This window comes from Triticum aestivum, chromosome 3A, assembly GCF_018294505.1.
Source record: "Triticum aestivum cultivar Chinese Spring chromosome 3A, IWGSC CS RefSeq v2.1, whole genome shotgun sequence".
Lineage (NCBI taxonomy): Eukaryota > Viridiplantae > Streptophyta > Magnoliopsida > Poales > Poaceae > Triticum > Triticum aestivum.
In genome coordinates this window covers 158,226,324-158,245,897 of record NC_057800.1, presented here as the reverse complement: position 1 = coordinate 158,245,897, position 19,574 = coordinate 158,226,324, and the positions used below count along the sequence as shown (strand labels likewise).

At 46.2% G+C, this 19,574-nt stretch overlaps 1 protein-coding gene across 1 annotated transcript; it reads left to right on the top strand.

Moving 5' to 3' along the window:
• Positions 1 to 11,108: 11,108 nt before the first annotated feature.
• LOC123060798 (bark storage protein A) lies at positions 11,109 to 18,608 on the top strand. Its single transcript, XM_044483640.1, has 5 exons — positions 11,109 to 11,329; positions 16,577 to 16,650; positions 17,277 to 17,344; positions 17,451 to 17,606; positions 17,703 to 18,608. The coding sequence occupies exons 1-5, from the start codon at positions 11,175 to 11,177 to the stop codon at positions 18,333 to 18,335; spliced, it is 1,086 nt and encodes a 361-aa protein (XP_044339575.1). The 5' UTR covers positions 11,109 to 11,174; the 3' UTR covers positions 18,336 to 18,608.
• The last annotated feature ends 966 nt before the right edge of the window (positions 18,609 to 19,574 follow it).

Below are 19,574 nucleotides of genomic sequence, written 5' to 3'. Positions count from 1 at the left end.
CTCTCAACACGGGCATGAGCCTGAAATACCAATTTTAGCTCTTGGAACATCTCATATGCTCTGTGGTGTTCAAAACATTTTTGAAGTCCCGTTTCTAAGCCGAAAAGCATGGCGCACTAAACTATTAAGTAGTCATCATATCGAGCTTGCCAAACGTTCATAATGTCTGCATCTGCTCCTGCAATAGGTCTGTCACCTAGCGGTGCATCAAGGACATAATTCTTCTGTGCAGCAATGAGAATAATCCTCAGATCACAGACCCAGTCCGCTTTATTGCACTGTCATCTTTCAACTTAGTTTTCTCTAGGAACATATCAAAAAATAGGAGAGCTATATCGCGAGCTATTGATCTACAACGTAGAAATGCAATACTATTAAGACTAAGTTCATGATAAATTAAGTTCAATTAATCAAATTACTAAAGAACTCCCACTTAAATAACCATCCCTCAAGTTATCTAAGTGATAAATGATCCAAATCAACTAACCCATGTCTGATCATCACGGGAGATGTGGTAGTCATCAATGGTGAACATCTCTATGCTGATCATATCTACTATATGACTCATGCTCGACCTTTTCGTATCCAGTGTTCCGAGACCATGTCTGTACATGCGAGGCTCGTCAAGTTTAACCCAAGTATTCTGCATGTGCAAAACTGTCTTACACCTATTGTATGTGAACATAGAGTCTATCACACCCGATCATCACGAGGTGCTTCGAAACGACAAACTTTGGCAATGGTGCATACTCGGGGAGAACACTTTTATCTTGAAATTTAGTGAAGGGATCATCTTATAATGCTACCGCCGTTCTAAGCAAAATAAGATGCATAAAGGATAAACGTCACACGCAATCAAAATATGTAACATGATATGGCCATCATCATCTTGTGCTTTTGATCTCCATCTCCAAAGCATCGTCATGATCTCCATCGTCACTGGCTCGACACCTCGATCTCCATCGTTGCGCCGGGGTCGCCTTGCCAACTATTTCTTCTACAACTATTGCTAACACATAGTGATAAAGTAAAGCAATTACATGGTGCTTGCATTTCATACAATTATTAAGAGACAACCTTCAGGCTCCTGCAGGTTGTCAATATTAAAAAACATGATCATCTTATACAATAAACTATATCACATCACGTCTTCACCATATCACATCACAACATGCCCTGCAAAAACAAGTTAGACGCCCTCTACTTTGTTGTTGCAAGTTTTACGTGGCTGCTACGGGCTTCTAGCAAGAACCGTTCTTAACTACACAAAAACCACAACATTGATTTATCAAGTTTGCTGTTTTAACCTTCTTTAAGGATCGGCCACAATCAAATTCGATTCAACTAAAGTAGGAGAAACAGACACCCACCAGCCACCTTTATGCAAAGCAAGTTGCATGTCAGTCTGTGGAACCGGTCTCATGTGCATGGACATGTAAGGTTTGGTCCGAGCCACTTCATCCCACAATACCGTCGAATCAAAATAAGACGTTGGTGGTAAGCAGTATGACTATCATCGCCCACAACTCTTTGTTTTCTACTCGTGCACATCATCTACGCATGTACCTGGCTCTGATGCCACTATTAGGAAACGTTGCATGGAAAACAAATATTTTTCTATGCACACGCGAGATCTATCCATGGAGATGCATAGCAATGGGAGAGGAGAGTGTGTATACATACCCTCGTAGACCATAAGCAGAAGCGTTTGTTAACGCGGTTGATGTAGTCAAACTTCTTTGTGATCCAACCGATCAAGTACCGAACGTACGACACCTCCGCGTTCAGCACACTTTCAGCTCGCTGACGTCCTCGCCTTCTTGATCCAGCAAGATGGCGAAGTAGTGGGTGATTTCCAACAGCACGAAGGTGTGGTAACGGTGATGGTGATGCTATCTTCGCAGGGCTTCGCCTAAGCACAACGAAAATATGACCGAGGGACTAAACTGTGGAGGGGGGCGCCGCACACGGCTAAGAGATTGTCATGGTTATGTGTGGCGCCCCCTCCCACATATATATAGGTGGGGGAGGGAGGAGGCAGCCTGGATGCGCTCCAAGTGGGGCCGAATCCCACTTGGGGTCCTGCTCGAAGCCGCGCCCCCTACCATGTATAGGTGCGGGAGGAAGGCAGGGGAAGGTGGCGCCCCCCTTTCCTTTCTCACATGAGGAGGGAAAGGCAGGAGGGGCCACCCCTCCCCTTTCCTTCCCCACAGGGCCGGCCAGCCAGGGAAGGGGTGCACCATCCCCCTTGTGGGCTGGTCTGTCCCCCTTGGCGCATTAGGCCCATACACCTACCGGGGGTGTCCGAAACCCCTTCCGGTTATCCGATGACTACCCGGTGCACTCCGAAACCTTTCCAGTGTCCAAATATCATCGTCCTATATATCAATCTTTACTCCGGAGCTCCTCGTCATGTCTGTGATCTCATTCGGGACTCCGAACAACACTCGGTCACCAAATCCATATAACTCATATAACACTATATCGTCAACAAACGTTAAGCATGTGGACCCCACGGGTTTGGGAACTATGTAGACATGACCGAGACACCTCTACGGTCAATAACCAATAGCGGAACCTGGATTCCCATATTAGCTCCTACATATTCTACGAAGATCTTTATCGGTCTGACCTTATGACAACATGCGTAATTCCCTTTGTCCATCGGTATGTTAGTGATTCGATCGTAGGTATCTTCATACCAAGTTCAATCTCGTTACCAGCAAGTCTCTTTAGTCGTTCCATCATACATCATCTTGCAACTAACTCATTAGTCACTTTGCTTGCAAGGCTTCTTATGATGTGTATTACCGAGAGGGCCTAGAGATACCTCTCCGGTACTCGGAGTTACAAATCCTAATCTTGATCTATGCCAACTCAACAAACACCTTCGGAGATACCTGTAGAGCATCTTTATGATCACACAATTATGTTTTGATGTTTGATAGCTCACAAGGTATTCCTCCGGTATCCGGGAGTTGCATAATCTCATAGTCAAAGGAATATATGTATTTAACATTAAGAAAGCAATAGCAATAAACTGAACGATCAATATGCTAAGCTAATGGAGGGGTCTTTTCCATCACATAATTCTCCTAATGATGTGATTCCGTTATCAAATGACAACACATGTCTATGGTTAGGAAACCGTAGCCATCTTTGATCAATGAGCTAGTCTAGTAGAGGCTTACTAGGTACACGGTATTTGTTTATGTATTCACACATGTATTTAAGTTTCCGATCAATACAATTCTAGCATCAATAATAAACCTTTATCATGAATAAGGAAATATGAAATAACAACTTTATTATTGCCTCTAGGGCATATTTACTTCATATGCCACTAACAATTTTTGGCCTATTTACAAAACTTTAGGTTCAACGAGAAAGAAGGTTGTTTAGATATGCAACTAGCTAGGTCGACAACCTATATGACATGCAACACAAGTAACAAGTGCAAGCAAGAGTGAACACACAATAAAATCTTGCACAAGGTAAAGGTTGAAGTAACCGCAAGTGGAGTCGATGGAGAAGAGGATATGTTGCAGAAGGTCTCTCCTTGGGGGAGATCTGTCTCCATTGGAGGGGTGTGGAGGCACAATGCTCCAGGCGTCCCAAGGACTCACCCTATTCTCCCGACGCCATCGCACAAGTGAATCCCCCTCCATCACTTGTGATTATGGAGATGAATCCCCCCTTTGGAAGAGTACCAAATCAAGGCTGAAAACAAAGATTGCCTAAAAAGAAATGGTTGTGGCGACTAATTTAGAGGAGGGCTTTCTAGTATATGTAGGCCAATGGGCACCGGAGACCACCTAGGGTGCCCATAGAGCCTAGGCGCTCGCCGAGGCACCCCATTCGCACCCCTGCAAGGTGGGCACCCAGCCCAGGCGCCGAGGTCCTGTGAGCCTGCCATGTTATGGACTTTGGCTCCCTGGTCATCTTCAAGCACGCAAATTCCTCTCCTATTTTTCCCGATTTTTCTCGGGCATTTTCTGTGGTGGTTTCCTGAAATTTAAAAAATAGCAGAAAGCAAGAACTGGCGCTCGATACTAAATTAATATGTTAGTTAAATAAAATTGATAAAATTTGTGCCCAAAGTGTTTATAAATTGTAGCAAAGTAGCATGAATCATACAAACAAATATAGATACATTTAAGAGGTATTACACACCAACAGCCAGGACCGGCCACCCATGTCAATCCATATGCCAAGGTCCTTGGAAAAGGGCACCAGATCCCAGCTGGATATAGCTTCATCGCAGCCTAAGGCATGGTTCACTAGGGGAACCGACATCTTCACCAAGGCGGCCCTAGAAGATGGGCTGCTAGAGAGACGGGCCTCCATGGGACGGCTCCGGTCCTGCCCTCGAGTCCCATCACCCCAAACCCAAGATCCATCCGCATCACCGTTCATGGCCTGGCCCAAGCATGCTAGCCCTACATCGACGACATGCCCCCTCATGTCGCTTGACTACGTGGTTTTCTTTGGATCCCCGTAGACCATAGCCATAGAAGACTGATACTTCTCCAACGTATCTATAATTGTTTATTGTTACATGCTATTATATTATATGTTTTGGATGTTTTATATGCATTAATATGCTATTTTATATATGTGAGTAACCTATTAACCTAGAGCCCAGTGCCAGTTCCTATTTTCCCCCTGTTTTTGAGTTTCGCACAAAAGGAATACCAAAGGGATTCCAAATGGAACAAAACCTTCACGATAACTTTTCTTAGACCGGAAGACAACCGGGAGACTTGGAGATGAAGTCGGAGGAGCCACGAGGCGGCCACAAGGACGGAGGGCGTGGCCCCCACCCTTGTGCCCCCCCCCCCCCCGTGCACCTCCTGACCTAATTCTTTCTCCTATATATTCCCAAATATCCCCAAACTACCAGAGGCATCCACGAAAAGACTTTTCCACCACCACAACCTTCTGTACCTGTGATATCCCATCTAGGGACCTTTTCCAGCACCCGCGAGAGGGGGATCCAATCACAGAGGGCTTCTACATCAACTCTATTGCCCTTCCGATGAAGCGTGAGTAGTTTACCTCAGACCTACGGGTCCATAGCTAGTGGCTAGATGGCTTCTTATCTCTCTTTGATTCTCAATACCATGTTCTCCTCGATGTTCTTGGAGATCTATTCGATGTAATACTTTTTTGCAGTGTGTTTGCCGAGATCCGATGAATTGTGGATTTATGATCAGCTTATCTATGACTTGAATCTTCTCTGAATTCTTTTATGCATGATTTGATATCTTTGTAATTCTCTTCGACCTATCGGTTTGGTTTGGACAACTAGATTGGTTTTTCTTGCAATGGGATAAGTGATTAGCTTTGGGTTCAATCTTGCGGTGTCCTTTCCCAGTGATAGTAGGGGCAGCAAGGCACGTACTGTATTGTTGACATCGAGGATAAAAAGATGGGGTTTTCATCATATTGCTTGAGTTAATTCCTCTACATCATGTCATCTTACTTAATGCGTTACTCTATTCTTCATGAACTTAATACTCTAGATGCAGGCAGGAGTCGATCGATGTGTGGAGTAATAGTAGTAGATGCAGAATCGTTTCCGTCTACTTGACACGGACGTGATGCCTACATTCATGGTCATTGCCTTAGATATCATCATAACTTTGCGCTTTTCTGTCAACTGCTCGGCAGTAATTTGTTCAGCGATCGTATTCTTTGCTATCATGGGAGAAGCCTCTAGTGAAACCTATGGCCCCCGGGTCTATTTTCCATCATATAAGTTTCTATTTTCCGTCATATAAGTATCCAATCTACTATTTTGCAATCTTTTACTTTCCAATCTATAAACCAAAAATACCAAAAATATTTACTTTATCGTTTATCTATCTCTATCAGATCTCATTTTTTCAAGTAACCGTGAAGGGATTGACAACCCCTTTATCGCGTTGGGTGCAAGTTGTTTGATTGTTTGTGCAGGTATTTGATGATTTGTGCGTTGTGTCCTACTGGATTGATACCTTGGTTCTCAAACTGAGGGAAATACTTATCTCTACTTTGCTGCATCACCCTTTCCTATTCAAGGGAAAAACCAACGCAAGCTCAAGAAATAGCAAAGACCACTGTGCCAGATCAGCCACCTACCGGAGCACGCCATCCGCCGCGCGCCCACATGATCGGTCGGTCATGCGTTGCCCCATCACCATGCCCCACACCGGAGTGTCGTGCTGCGCTGTTGTTGAGCCCTCTTGTCCTCTGCAACCCGCCACTCAGCGAAGAGGCTCTGCCTGGTACCGAGATCTCAGGATATGCTTTGTAAGGGCATCTCCAAGGCAGACCCGTAAACCTCCCACAACCGTCTGGACCGCCGAAGCCATCCGACGTGGTCCTATATCGGTCCGCGGGCGGTCCAAACGCGATTTCTCACGCGAAACGAAGACAAAAGTGGGGGAGCTTTGCGGGAGTCCAGGCACATGAAACGTACGAATCCGACACCCTGGGCCCACCCAAAACCATTCCCCAACCCCGCGACTCCATCCTCCCCATTTTCTCTCCTTCCTTATTTTTGTTGTTACCGTCGCTGCCACTCCACCACCCTGGCCACCACGCCACACCCCTACCGGAAATCTGCGTCTCTGTCACCTCTGGCGATCAAGCAGGGCTCCCCGCCGCTTCTCCTATGTCTCCGTTCAACCCCCTGTCCTTCGACCGCCCCGCCAGGTACCATCCTCTACTGTGCCAGCCAACTATTCGATGAATCGTCGGAGCTAAAAATAGTCATCCCTTCTTCTTTGTAGCAATGGATTCCGATTTGGAGTACATATACGAGCAGTATGTTGAGTCCTCCGACGGCTCGTCGAACGAGGAGTACTCCGATGAGACGATGATGATGTAGGCGGTCCTTGAAGACACGGAGCATGCGGAGAAGCATGTTCTCAATTTCAAGGGCTCGATCAAGGGTTATCGAGTGTTCAACCGCAATAGGGCACACAACCATTTTGACACTGATGGACAACTACTTTGCCCCTGATGCACTATTCACTGACCATTTTCGCCGATGTTTTCGGATGTGCAAGACTGTCTTCGATAGTTTGTACCATGGCGCCCGGTCCTATGATGACTACTTCATCCTGAAGAAGGACGTCGTGGGAACGATTGGCTTCTCTGGTTAACAGAAGTGCATGGCTGCACTCCGGATGCTTGCATATGGCACGACCACTGATTCGTGGGACGAGTACCTACGGATGTCTGAGAGCACATGCGGAGATATCATAGTCAGGTTTGCAACTGTCATGGTCGAGGTGTTCAGACGTCAATACCTGAGAGAACCAACTGTAGCAGACACGGAAAGGCTCCTGGCAATCTCAGAAGCAAGATGGTGGCCAGGTTTGCTTGGATCTCTTGACTGCATGCATTGGAAATGAAAGAACCGCCTGAAGGCTTTACAAGGTGTGATCATGCACAACATGATCATCGAGGATGAGGGTGACGATGCTGCCGCAACTCTGGAATTTGAGAACATGGGTGATCCTATCTAACTTTCGGACCAAAATCTGGCCACATTTGAGGAGTTTATTCAAATGCATCAAAAAATTCAGCATCGACAAACTTATGAGCAGCTGAAGGAAGATCTGATTGAGCATCAATGAACGGTGAAAGGGGATAACAATGTTGGTATGTAATATTGGAACTATTCAAAATTTGAACTTGTGCTGCATGCGGCTATTTGAATGTTTGTATCCTTTTCATGCGGCTATTTGATCATGCGACTTGAAATTTTTTTGAGGAAGGCATGATGTATGCGGCTCGGTTGGATGGATGCCTTTTTTACTGGTTGCCGTTGGAGATGCCTTAAGAGGACTACCTTTCTATTTTATATAGTTAGACCGTGTATTTTGATTGGTGCATTATCATAGAGCGGGGCGCGAGAAGCGAAGAGGAGAGAAGGGGCACCCCTGGGCGACGTGCGTTTTATAAAATGAAGAAGTTGCCTTTCTTCCTTCGTTAGCTCTTCTTAATCATAGACGGAGGGGGCACGTCGTGCTTTGCAGCGGCTTAGGTCGAGGTTGTGCACGTGTTGCCATTGCTCGATGGGCCGCCGGCGGTGCTCGTCTAGATTTCGCTGGGTAGTGAGGCCGTTGTCTCTTATTTTCATTTTTTCAAATTACACAACAACTATCTCTTTTTTTTGGACAGGATACTCAGTATACCTGGCCATGGGCAGCCCGACCCGGTTGGCCCGACCCGACCCGGCCAGAAAAAGCCCGACCCGACCTTGTCCATGGGCCGGGCTCGGACCTAGGTTTTAAGCCCGAAGCCCGGGCCGGGCCAGGCCCGGGCCCGTCGATTTCATCATTTAAGGAAGAGGCTCGGCCCGTGGCCCGAGGCCCAACGGGCTTTTAGTGTGATGGGCCGGGCTCAGGCCTAATTTTTAGGCTCGACGGCCGGCCCGGGCCGGGCTTCGGGCCGGGGTTGGCCCGGCCCGGCCCGAGGAATGACCAGTTATAATACTCAGACAAGTATCTTTGTTTCACAGGACGGCAGAGGTTACAAATTTTCCTTTTGAAGAATGTTAGCCTCCAATTTTTCACACGAAAAACTGCGTCCACACACATATGTTATCCTGAATTTTTCATGTCGATGGATGCGCACGGTCCACTTGTCTGTCATCGCTTGTCCGACATGAGCGGTGCATATGTACCATCAACCAAGCAGCGATATTCACGTGCAGGCATAAATACGGACCACATCTTAAGCTCCCACGCGATCCACGGGGGCACTTTTTTTTTTTGAGGGGTACGGGGGCACTGTTATACTGTATATAGTAACTCGTGAGAGCAACCACCAGGACAGCGAACCGAAAATATGACACGCGGAGTACTATATATAGGAAATTTTATATATTCATTCATGGATGTACCCATAGACGTCCTACGTGATTGATGGAGGATTGCAGAATGTATGTCCCCACCACGATCACAAGGTCCCCGGCTGACGACGCATCCTATCGCAAGGCCCCGCGCACGTCCAAATCGCATGGCCCAATGGCCCATGGTGGCCAATAAACCGCTGATTTTTCATTGGCGAAATGAAGGCACCGACACCAAAATGTGAAGTGATCCATATGGAACGGGGGGTATACGTGGGGTAGTTTCGGCAGTCCCTACGGGAACGGGCTCGTGTCGCCGATTCTCTCTAGATTTCGTTCATGTAAAAAGTTTCAGATAGAAATTTACACGACCGTGAGCCGACCACTTCATCCCGTAAATACTATCCGTAATAAACTTTCTGTAGATGTAGAGACTATACAGCATGCTCTCTGAAGCCATTAGCCAGTAATACTTTATTGCTTAAACTACTATAGAAGTAGTACTCTTTTTTTGCGAGACTATACAAGTAGTACTTAAGAGCACCGATGTCTAATCAAATACTCATTTTAGCATGAAGAGACAAAAACCGATTTATTCTGTAATTTACATTTCCAGAAATATAAGGAGGAAGCCTTTCCTAAGATCTAATTCGTTTTTTAACACAGTACATATGCATACGCTTGTACATACACACGTACACTCACCTCTATAAACACACGTGCTCACGCCCTACCCTATGAGCAACATTCGAGAGACTGGGCCGGCATATCTTTTTGACATTGATCGCCACAGATGCCTTCATAATCAACCAGAACGTCTACTCTCACTGAATGCACATCACCAGAAAGTCTGAAATAACTCCAGAAAATGCGAGCACTGGTACTTGAACTTTAGAAGACTGGGGATATCATTGTCCTCCTGACCATCCAACCACGGTTGATACGCCCTAAGATTTAGTTTTGATTAACAATTTGTTCATCTATACATGAATTATCTGTATATAAAATTGATACTAGTGAAATTTTTCTTTAATACAAAGACAAAAATAACACTTTTATAGTTGAGCAAAGTTTTGGTAAAGAAAGATGATGATTTCGTACTCCAATTTATTTATATTTTGTATATTTGTTCTGTCCTAGGTCAAACTTTGTAATAAAGTATATAATGGAAACTATGCATGTATTATTGAAGAAAGTTTTGGTAAGAGCTTTTCCGGCGTGCTGGTCCTACTGGGTCGAGGATGGTGACTTCCCGTCGTCAACAGTTCGTGCGCATGACTAAGGTTGTCAGCGCTCCCTCTGGGAGCGGCGGCAATGGCGGCTGCGGCGCGCCCTCATCCCGCGTCGGAGATGTTTCTGTATTGGTTCTCTAGAGTGTTCGTTGTAATTCCCTTATCTTGTGGGGTGCGTTGTACCACTGCTTACTTTTAATATAATCTGGGGTCCTTTTCACAAATGCTTAGAAACATTTTTTAATACAGTACAGAGGCAAGCGCTCATACATATGCTCATACACTCACCCCTATGAACGTACGCACGCATATCCTATCCCTATGAGCACCTTCGAAAGACTGAGCCGGCATATCATCTTGAGATTTACGAAGTCACAGTAGGTACATTGTCATCGACGAAAACGTCTCCTCCCAGTGAAAGCACATCGCCGAAAATCCTGAAATAATCCAGGAATAATGCAAGCATCAGGACTTAAACCCTGATGGACCGGGGATACCACTGTTCCTCTAACCATCCAATCATAAGTGGGTTCACCACTTCTTAGAAACATTGATGCCTAATCAAACACTCTTTCATAAAATAAAGCACTAAGGCTATTCCGTCTAGCAAAAAAAAAAATGACTCATTTTGCTGAGCGCTTATCCAACCACTTGAACTGTACATGGTCTAAAATGCTCTATGAGAGATTTTATACGATGCGAGTTGTGTTAATATAAGTTGTGGTTATTATACGCAGATGGCATACACCTCCGATGCATGGTTCCTTGACCACAACAGCATCTCTAAGCGATCGATCTCCACCAACTTAATCTCGGGATCTGCAATTTTTTGGCATTTGTTAGTTGACATTTTTAGTACCAGCCAGCTATAGATATACGTGAAAAATTGTGCAACGCATCGTTCGGATCCCGTTCATTAATTTGATGTACTCCGTAGCCACTCCCCCCACAGCTCCAACCCTAGGTACCCAACTTGCTATATATACGCGCACCAGCTCTACACAGGGACGCTCAGACTCCAACCACAGGCACAGCACACAAAACAAGTCTTGTGGTATAGAGAAACGGAGCTAGGGAAGCTAGCTAGCTCGACCATGGGTGGTGTTCGGCAGCAGCTCATGGCCGCCGTCCTCGTGGCGGTGGCGCTGATGGCCACGGCGGCGGAGGGGTACATCACTCAGAAGACATGGGGCGCCATCCGCCGGGCGAACCGCGCCGGGCCGTTCGTCGGCCTCGTCGTGCCCAACACATACGAGATTTTTTTTTTCGAAAAGGGGCGCTTTATTACTTAAAAGATTTAAGCATTACACCCGGACTCTGCATGACTAAGATGCACACAGCCAAATAATATCCTCTCACACAAAATAAAAATAGAAAGGCGAATTACAACGAAACATGTAGACTCCGTATAACGCCTAATATGGAGGGGGGTCAATCCTTAGATCATGCTGCCACCCATGTTGGGTAAAAGTATCCCTCGCCGTAGCCTCCAATCGTGTACACACCTCCGTAAACAGGCCTCGATTCTCCACGCGTTGTAGAGAGGACCATAAACGAAGAGTCCCGATACATCTGTAGATAACCTGCAACAGAGAAGTACTTTTATCGTTAAAAACCTTATCATTTCTACATAGCCAAAGCGACCAAATAATGGCAAGCGCTCCCACCCTGAAAAGAGTTCTAAACCTGTGATCAATCCCATGTAACCAGTTGCCAAATACATTAGCAACACTACAGGGAGGATACAAGCCAGAAGCTATTTGGATGACTGACCATATAGAACGAGCCAATTTGCATTGAAAGAATAAATGTTTTATTGTCTTCTCATGGTGACAAAATACACATTGCGGGCTTCCATGCCAATTCCTCTTAATAAGGTTATCTTTAGTAAGAATGACTCCGCGACGAAGATACCATGCAAAGATTTTATTCTTAAGAGGTATCTTCATCTTCCAGATCTTCTTGTTATTAACAACTGGCACATCGGACTGAATTAACGCTCTATACATAGAATCCACTGAGAATTGTCCATTCCCATGGAGGTTCCATCGAAATACATCAGACCCATGTGACAATTGCACCGTGGACAACCGTTGGAGCAGGATATTCCACGATTGGAGTCTGGGTCCAATTAAGTCTCTTCTGAACGTCACATTTGGTGGAAATGATTCCATTACCGTGGCGATAGTATCACCTTTGTGGCGTACAATGTTGTATAGAACCGGATATTGTTCCCGGAGTGTGGCATTTCCTAGCCACTTGTCCTCCCAGAATCTAATTTCCGAGCCGTCCTTAATCGAGAAGGATCCATAGCAGAAGAAATATTTCTTCGTAGCCATTAGACTTGCCCAAAAGTGGGAATCCCCAGGCTTCCAATATACTTGGGATATCGCCTTGGAACCCACATATTTCCTCCTTAGGAGGGTTTGCCATACACCATCTTCTGTTAGTAATTTAAACAACCATTTGCCGATGAGGGCCCTATTCTTAACCTCAAGGTCATGAATGCCCAACCCGCCTTGGTCTTTGGGACGGCAAACCACACTCCATTTAGCCAGTCGATATTTCTTACTATCGCTATCTCCTTGCCAAAAGAATCTTGATCGGAAATAATCCAATCTATGTAAAACTCCTTTCGGTAACTGGAAGAAGGAAATCATATATAGTACCATATTACTAAGTACTGAATTTATGAGGACTAATCTTCCGTCTAGAGACAGCAGTTTACCTTTCCAACTGCTAAGTCTTTTTTGTGTTCTCTCCTCGATCTTTTTTCCGTTCAGCATTTTTGAGTCTCCGATAATGTATCGGTATCCCCAAATATGTGATGGGAAACTGACCCAACCCGCATCCGAACAGTTGAGCGTACAGGTGGGCCTCGTCTTGAGCCTCGCCAAAGCAAAACAATTCACTTTTATGAAAATTGATCTTTAGACCCGAGAGTTGCTCGAATGCTGATAAAATTAGTTTCAGATTTCTCGCTTTCTCGAGGTCATGATCCATGAAGAGAATCGTATTGGTTTCATATTGAAGTATAGAGAGACCACCATCAACTAGATGATTTACTACCCCATCAATTTGGCCATCAACCTTGGCACGCTCAATCATGACCGCTAGCATATCCGCCACTATATTGAATAGCATGGGCGATACCGAGTCACCTTGTCGCAATCCTTTCTTCGTTTGGAAATAGTGTCCAACATCATCATTGACCTTAATGGCAACACTACCTCCAGAAACGAAGCTATGGATCATAGCGCGCCACTCTTCAGAAAATCCTTTCATTCTGAGAGTCTGTTGAAGAAAAGGCCACTTGACTTTGTCATAAGCCTTTTCAAAGTCTATTTTGAGTACCACCCCATTTAACTTTTTCCGGTGTAATTCATGGACTGTTTCATGAAGGACAACAACTCCATCTAGGATGTGTCTGCCTTGCATAAAAGTTGTCTGTGAAGGCCGAACCACATGTTCAGCAACCGAATTTAGCCTAGTAGTCGCAACCTTTGTGAATATTTTAAAACTAACATTAAGGAGGCAAATAGGTCTATATTGTTGTATCCGTTCAGCCTCATTAACCTTAGGTAATAAAATAATCTCACCGAAGTTTAAGCGGAACAATTCCAGTTGGCCAGCATGTAGGTCGGTAAACAAAAGTAGGAGATCCGGTTTGATGACTTCCCAGAATTTCTGATAGAACTCAGCAGGAAAACCATCCGGACCCGGGGCTTTGTTATGCTCCGTTAGGAAAACTGCCTTTCTAACTTCCTCCTTGGAGTATGGGGCTGTTAGAAGGTTGTTTTCCTCATCAGAGACCTGAGGGATGTCATCTGTTCGGGTCTCATCCATCGAGAAGTTTCCTTCCTCTGGGGCTCCGAACAGATTTTTATAATAATTAGTGATATAAGATTTAAGTTGCTCATGCCCCTCAATCACTCCCTCATCCTGTTGTAGGGAATGAATAATTTTCTTTCGGTGTCTGCCATTGGCGACTCCATGAAAATATCTAGTATTCGAATCACCTTTCAGGATAAATTGCGAGTTAGAATGTTGGTACCATTTGAGTTCCTCTTCACGCAGCATGTTTGCTATCTGTGCATTTGAATGATTCTTGATCTCAATTTCATGCTCAGATAGAGGTCTAACCTCTGCCAAAGCTTCTAATTCATCAATGATAGATGAAAGACGAGGCTTCTCCTTTTTGAGGATACCCACCGTATGCCTAGCCCAACCACGAAGGAATTTACGTAATGCACGCATTTTGTTATTCCATCTGTGTATTGGGGTAGGCCCGGCGACTGGTTTCTCCCACACTTCCTTGACCATGTCATGGAAGCCATCCCGAAGCAACCACCCAAGTTCGAACTTGAACTTGCGTCTATGTTGTGGTCGTGGCAACCCAGTAGTTAGAAGAATGGGTGCGTGGTCTGATAAAGCCTCGATACGAGGTAGAGCACGAACAGAAACCATAGGAAATTTTGATTCCCATTCGGTATCCATTAAAACGCGATCTAGTTTTTCATATGTCAGTTCCGGAAGACTGTTCGCCCATGTGAATTGTCTTCCAATCATAGAAACCTCTCGCAAATCTAGACTATCGATGACAGCATTGAAAAGGAAAGGCCAATGATTATCGAACCTACCACGGCTTTTCTCATTTGGAAATCGAAGCAAGTTAAAATCCCCACCTATAAGAATGGGATAGGGATTATCTTTCGCCAGATTAACCAATTCACGAAGAAAATCGGCCTTGAACTCATCCTGGGCTGCCCCATACACGGCGACGAGGGTCCATGTGAAGTTGTCGGCCTTGTTGCGAATATGGAGTTTAACATGAAACTCGCCATTCGAACTAGCCAAAACATCCATAGTCCCTGTATTTACGCCAAGTAAAATGCCCCCAGAACGACCTCTAGGTGGTCGCGAAACCCAAGTAAAGTCTATCCCGCCAGAAAGACGGTTAAGCAGACTTACTGAGAAATCACGTCTACCCGTTTCAGAGATAGCCAAAAAATCTAAATTGTATTCCCTATTACATTCTGCAATGAATAAATGTTTAGCCAAGTCACGAAGACCTCTGCTATTAAAAAACATTCCATTCATGAGGAAACAATAGGAGATTTAGAACACTTTGCCCTCTTATGGGACTTACTATCTTTTTTCGAATGTGCGGTCTTTGATTTACGTCCGGATGCTGTAAGCTCAATCAATGAACTAAGCCCGGGTTCATCTAGACCCACGTCCGAAACCGCCCCTACTAAATGAGAGAGTAGCTGACCATCTGGTGTGGCATGCATCTCTTCCTCATCAGTACAGGAGACATAAGACTTGCTAGAAACACGTGGAGTAACTTTTAATCGGTCATATTCCACATGTTTCAAAGCGTTAGTCGAAATAGAAATATCCTTCTCATTCTTTCCAAGACTGACACCCACTTTATTTAACTTAGAAACGATGGCAGTATTAGAAAAATCAAAAAAGGATTTGGGTGACGACGTAATACCTTGGTTGTCGAGGTTTTGCGCTGCCTTACGCCGCATAGCCTTGGCCAAAGAGTCCTCATCTGTGTCCATAGAACCGTCGTCGGCAACAGAATGCCGACTACTCCGTCGTGTAGGTGTCATCCCCATTGGAGGTTGTGGCGCCTGCTCTACTGTCGGTGAAGGGGATGATGGTGGAGTAGCAACCCCCTCCCCGACAATCTCAACCACAGGCTCGAACGACGAGGTCATTGTCTGAAGAGGGGCCGGACCAGTCGTACCAGTGAATGCGGGAGAGATGGACGTGGCCGGCTCCACCTGCAGCTGAAGGGCGTCCAAACTCGTAGAGTCAACTGTCTTTACAATCTGTACAACAGGAGGTTGCATGGCCTTCACCTGGGGCTTAAGAGCAGCCACGGGTGCGTGCATGCATGGCTGCACACCCGAGGTCGGCCTTTCAGCACCATGGCTAGCCGGTGCATGCATCCACTCCGGTCCTGCGGCACCACGCCCAGCCGCAGTATGCATGCATGGTTGTACACGGGAGGTCGGGCCTTCAGCGCCACACCCAGCCAGGGCCAGCTTGCCCAGCTCATCACGAGCAGGTAGCTGGGCGACCGCCTGCAGCGCAGCTAGTTTCTGGTGCTTCGAAGCCCCGTCCGGTCCCCATGCCGTGTCGCCTCTGTCCTGCACCGTAATGGAAGCAGCCAGCTGTGTCGCTACCGTCGGTATTGGCGACGACGATTGCAACGCCACCTGACCCGCTAGCTGTCGGTGCACCGATGATGAGTCTGGGCGTCCCGCCGAGAGGCCGGTGGCCTGCACCGACTTGGAGTTGAACGGAGTGACTACAGTTGAAGGGCCACCTCCTGGCACACCACCAAGGCCAATGCTCGCGAGTTCCCGTCGTTGCACCTGAGGCATTTGAATGTCTTCCGCTTGGGCAGTACTAGAAGATGAATTGATGGTTTGGTTGCCAGTGTGTTCCGAGGTGTCCATCTCATTATCCTTCTCCTAACATACGAGATGGTCCCCGTGCTCGAGTCGCCCAGCTTCGTGGCCAGCAAGAGCATCCCTAACATGGACATCCAAGGTAAAGATGCTCCTACTCAAATGGTACATTCAGTCTAATCAGATCAAGCGTGTATACGGGCGCCATGTGCGGAAATAACTTGACATGAAAGGGCACTATTAACATTACGTGATGGATGATCTTTCCGTAAGCTTGAAATGTCAACACTTTGGTTGGGTCAAAGAAATAAACGTAATATGAAACAAGCCTGTTCGTAATATCATAACATCAGAACGAATATGGTTGAATTGATTAACAAGCCTGCTCATATATGAGAACCGTCTGAATTATGTACTGTAGTGAATTTGAATGGTAGACGAAAGAAGTGACCGGACGTGCTGAAACACTTACGCATGACCTGAAAGCACATGATGATGGAACGCGGGTGAGACCGGGCGTTTCATGGAGGACTTGCATGAAAGCACATGAGATGCATGTGCCTATTGACGGAGCTAACCAGGCACACATGAGCAAGCAGAGTGAACGTTTGTACGATCGAAGTGAAAAATAATACTTCCATCTAAACGCTCTTACATTTCTTTACAGAGGAAATAGAAGTTAAAATCGGTCGTAACTACACCATATGTCGTTGATAATTAAAAAAAGATAATTAAATACTAACATTATCGCATGATTTTTGCTTGAAGGGCGAAGGTTTCGCTTCGGAACCATCGAAGGCCAAAGCGTCGTCATCGTCATGACTGGACTGAGCATGGTAAGACCGTACATACTACAGCATTATATTTTGTGTAGCAGTGTATCTTACAAATACTCAGAACTTAACGAACTGTTGCACCATGGAATGGAATCAATGACTGCAGCTCAACGCTGGTCTGACCACCCAGATGCTGCTGAGCCTGTTCCGGGTGAAGGGCATCGTCCACTGGGGCATCGCTGGCAACGCCAACGAGGACCTCCAGATCGGCGACGTCACCATCCCCGAATACTGGGCCCACGTTTCCCTCTGGAACTGGCAGGTAGTACAAATTTGGTATTAGAAAACGTGAACATGTCATGGTCGTCCAGGATTTTGATTTGTGGTGCTACCAAAATTTTGTCGATTGGGCGGCCAGCGGTTCGGCGACGGCAAGGATAACGAGCTACCGCTGGAGGCCGCCGGCGACTACACCCGGGAGTACGGCTTCCTCAACTTCTCCGACTACACCGTGGGGCAGAGCAACCCGGCGCTATCCGCCAACCAGCTCAACAGCATCTGGTACCAGCCGGAGGAGATCTTCCCCAAGTCCGGCGAGCCCGAGGAGCGGCAGCACGCGTTCTGGGTGCCCGCCAGCAAGCGGTACTACGCGCTGGCGGCGAAACTGGAGGGCATGGAGCTGCCGGCGTGCGTGAACGCGACGACGTGCCTGCCCCGCGCGCCGCGGGTCACCCGGGTCAGCAAGGGCTGCAGCGCCAACGTGTTCCTGGACAACGCCGAGTACCGCCAGTTCCTCCGCAAGCAGTTCGAGTGCACCCCCGTGGAGATGGAGAGCGCCGCCGTGGCCCTCGTGGCGCACACGCAGGGGGTGCCGTTCCTCACCATCCGCTCGCTCTCCTACCTGGCCGGGGGAGGCTCCGCGCTCGGGAACGAGGCCAGCACCTTCATCGACATCGCCGCCAAGAACGCCGTCGAAGTCATGCTCAAGTTCGTGCCGCTGCTCGGGAAGGGCGGCGACGAGATGGAGGACGGCGCGGCCGCGGACATGTGAGCCAGCAGCCGCTTGTCCATGCATGAATAATCGGATGCCCGTGCGTGGTGTATCGTCTCGCTTTCCCTTTTTCCTTTTTTTCTTGCGCCGCGCTATCGATAAGGCCTGCGAGCCCTAGCTCAACAGTTGGTGAGCCCACGACCACGACGAGTTGCAGAGATGAATAAATAAATCAAATAGTCGGCCTAATGCCGTTTGTCCGGATTCCCAATAGTGTGCAATTTAACCAAACGCACTCAATTGAATCACGCCACCGATGTACGTATGTGCTTACATCTACGTGATGCAGTACAATGTTAGTACTCTCACCGTTTCTTTTCACTTGGCACATTGGTTTTGTCTTGAGTTAAAAAAATAAGTCCATATTCATAAAAAATCAACATTCATAATATCAAATCAATATTATTAGATACATCATAAAATATATTCTTATACTGTATTTCTTTCGTATCGTAAATTTTGTTTTTTTAATGTAATTTTGATCAAAAATTACAAAATTTGACTTATGCAAAACGAGAAAGCTAAGTACCTGCCGACTGGTGGTTAGCAACAGACACGCACGCTTCCGTCATCCTCGATTGTTGGCTCATTTTTTTCAGAAAAGTAGCAGCAATAGGAATCGAACCCCGCACATACAGACTCGCTATAGATTTTTGACTATACCCAATGACCATCTCAGTCAACTACATGTTTATGTTTGGAGGTGGGCTAATTTTGTAGATACTTGATTACCGCAAGTAGGCCACTGCTATAGTGCAGCCGTCCATCTATAGTGTAGATCTGGCGAACATAATTTATCATTTTTTCTCTCTCCAGATCCTTTTGTTCGCCAGATCTGATTTCTTGCTTTCCTCCCAATCCATTTTTTCCCTCTCTAGATTTTTTTTTCGTTCGAGATTTTTTTTTCACGCAAAAATTGGTGTGAACAAGAGAGGATTCGATCCTTGCACCACTAGTGAGCCAACTCAACTAGCCTACCATCTGACCTACGATCTCTTTCTTGAACAAAAGAAAGTAAATGGGCTATTTAACATGTCTCATCTACTACGTATGCATAAAAACGAGTTAATTTAGTGTTCGATTTTTTCCGCGCTTAGGTACCCCGTTCCTGCTAACTTTACCAACCGGGGAGGGAGGGGTGATGAAATATCCTCCGTTAACTTTCGTGTAAATAACATGGTAACTCAAAATTCATATACCCGATAACTTATGTACCCCGGTCCTAAAAACTTTGTCGGC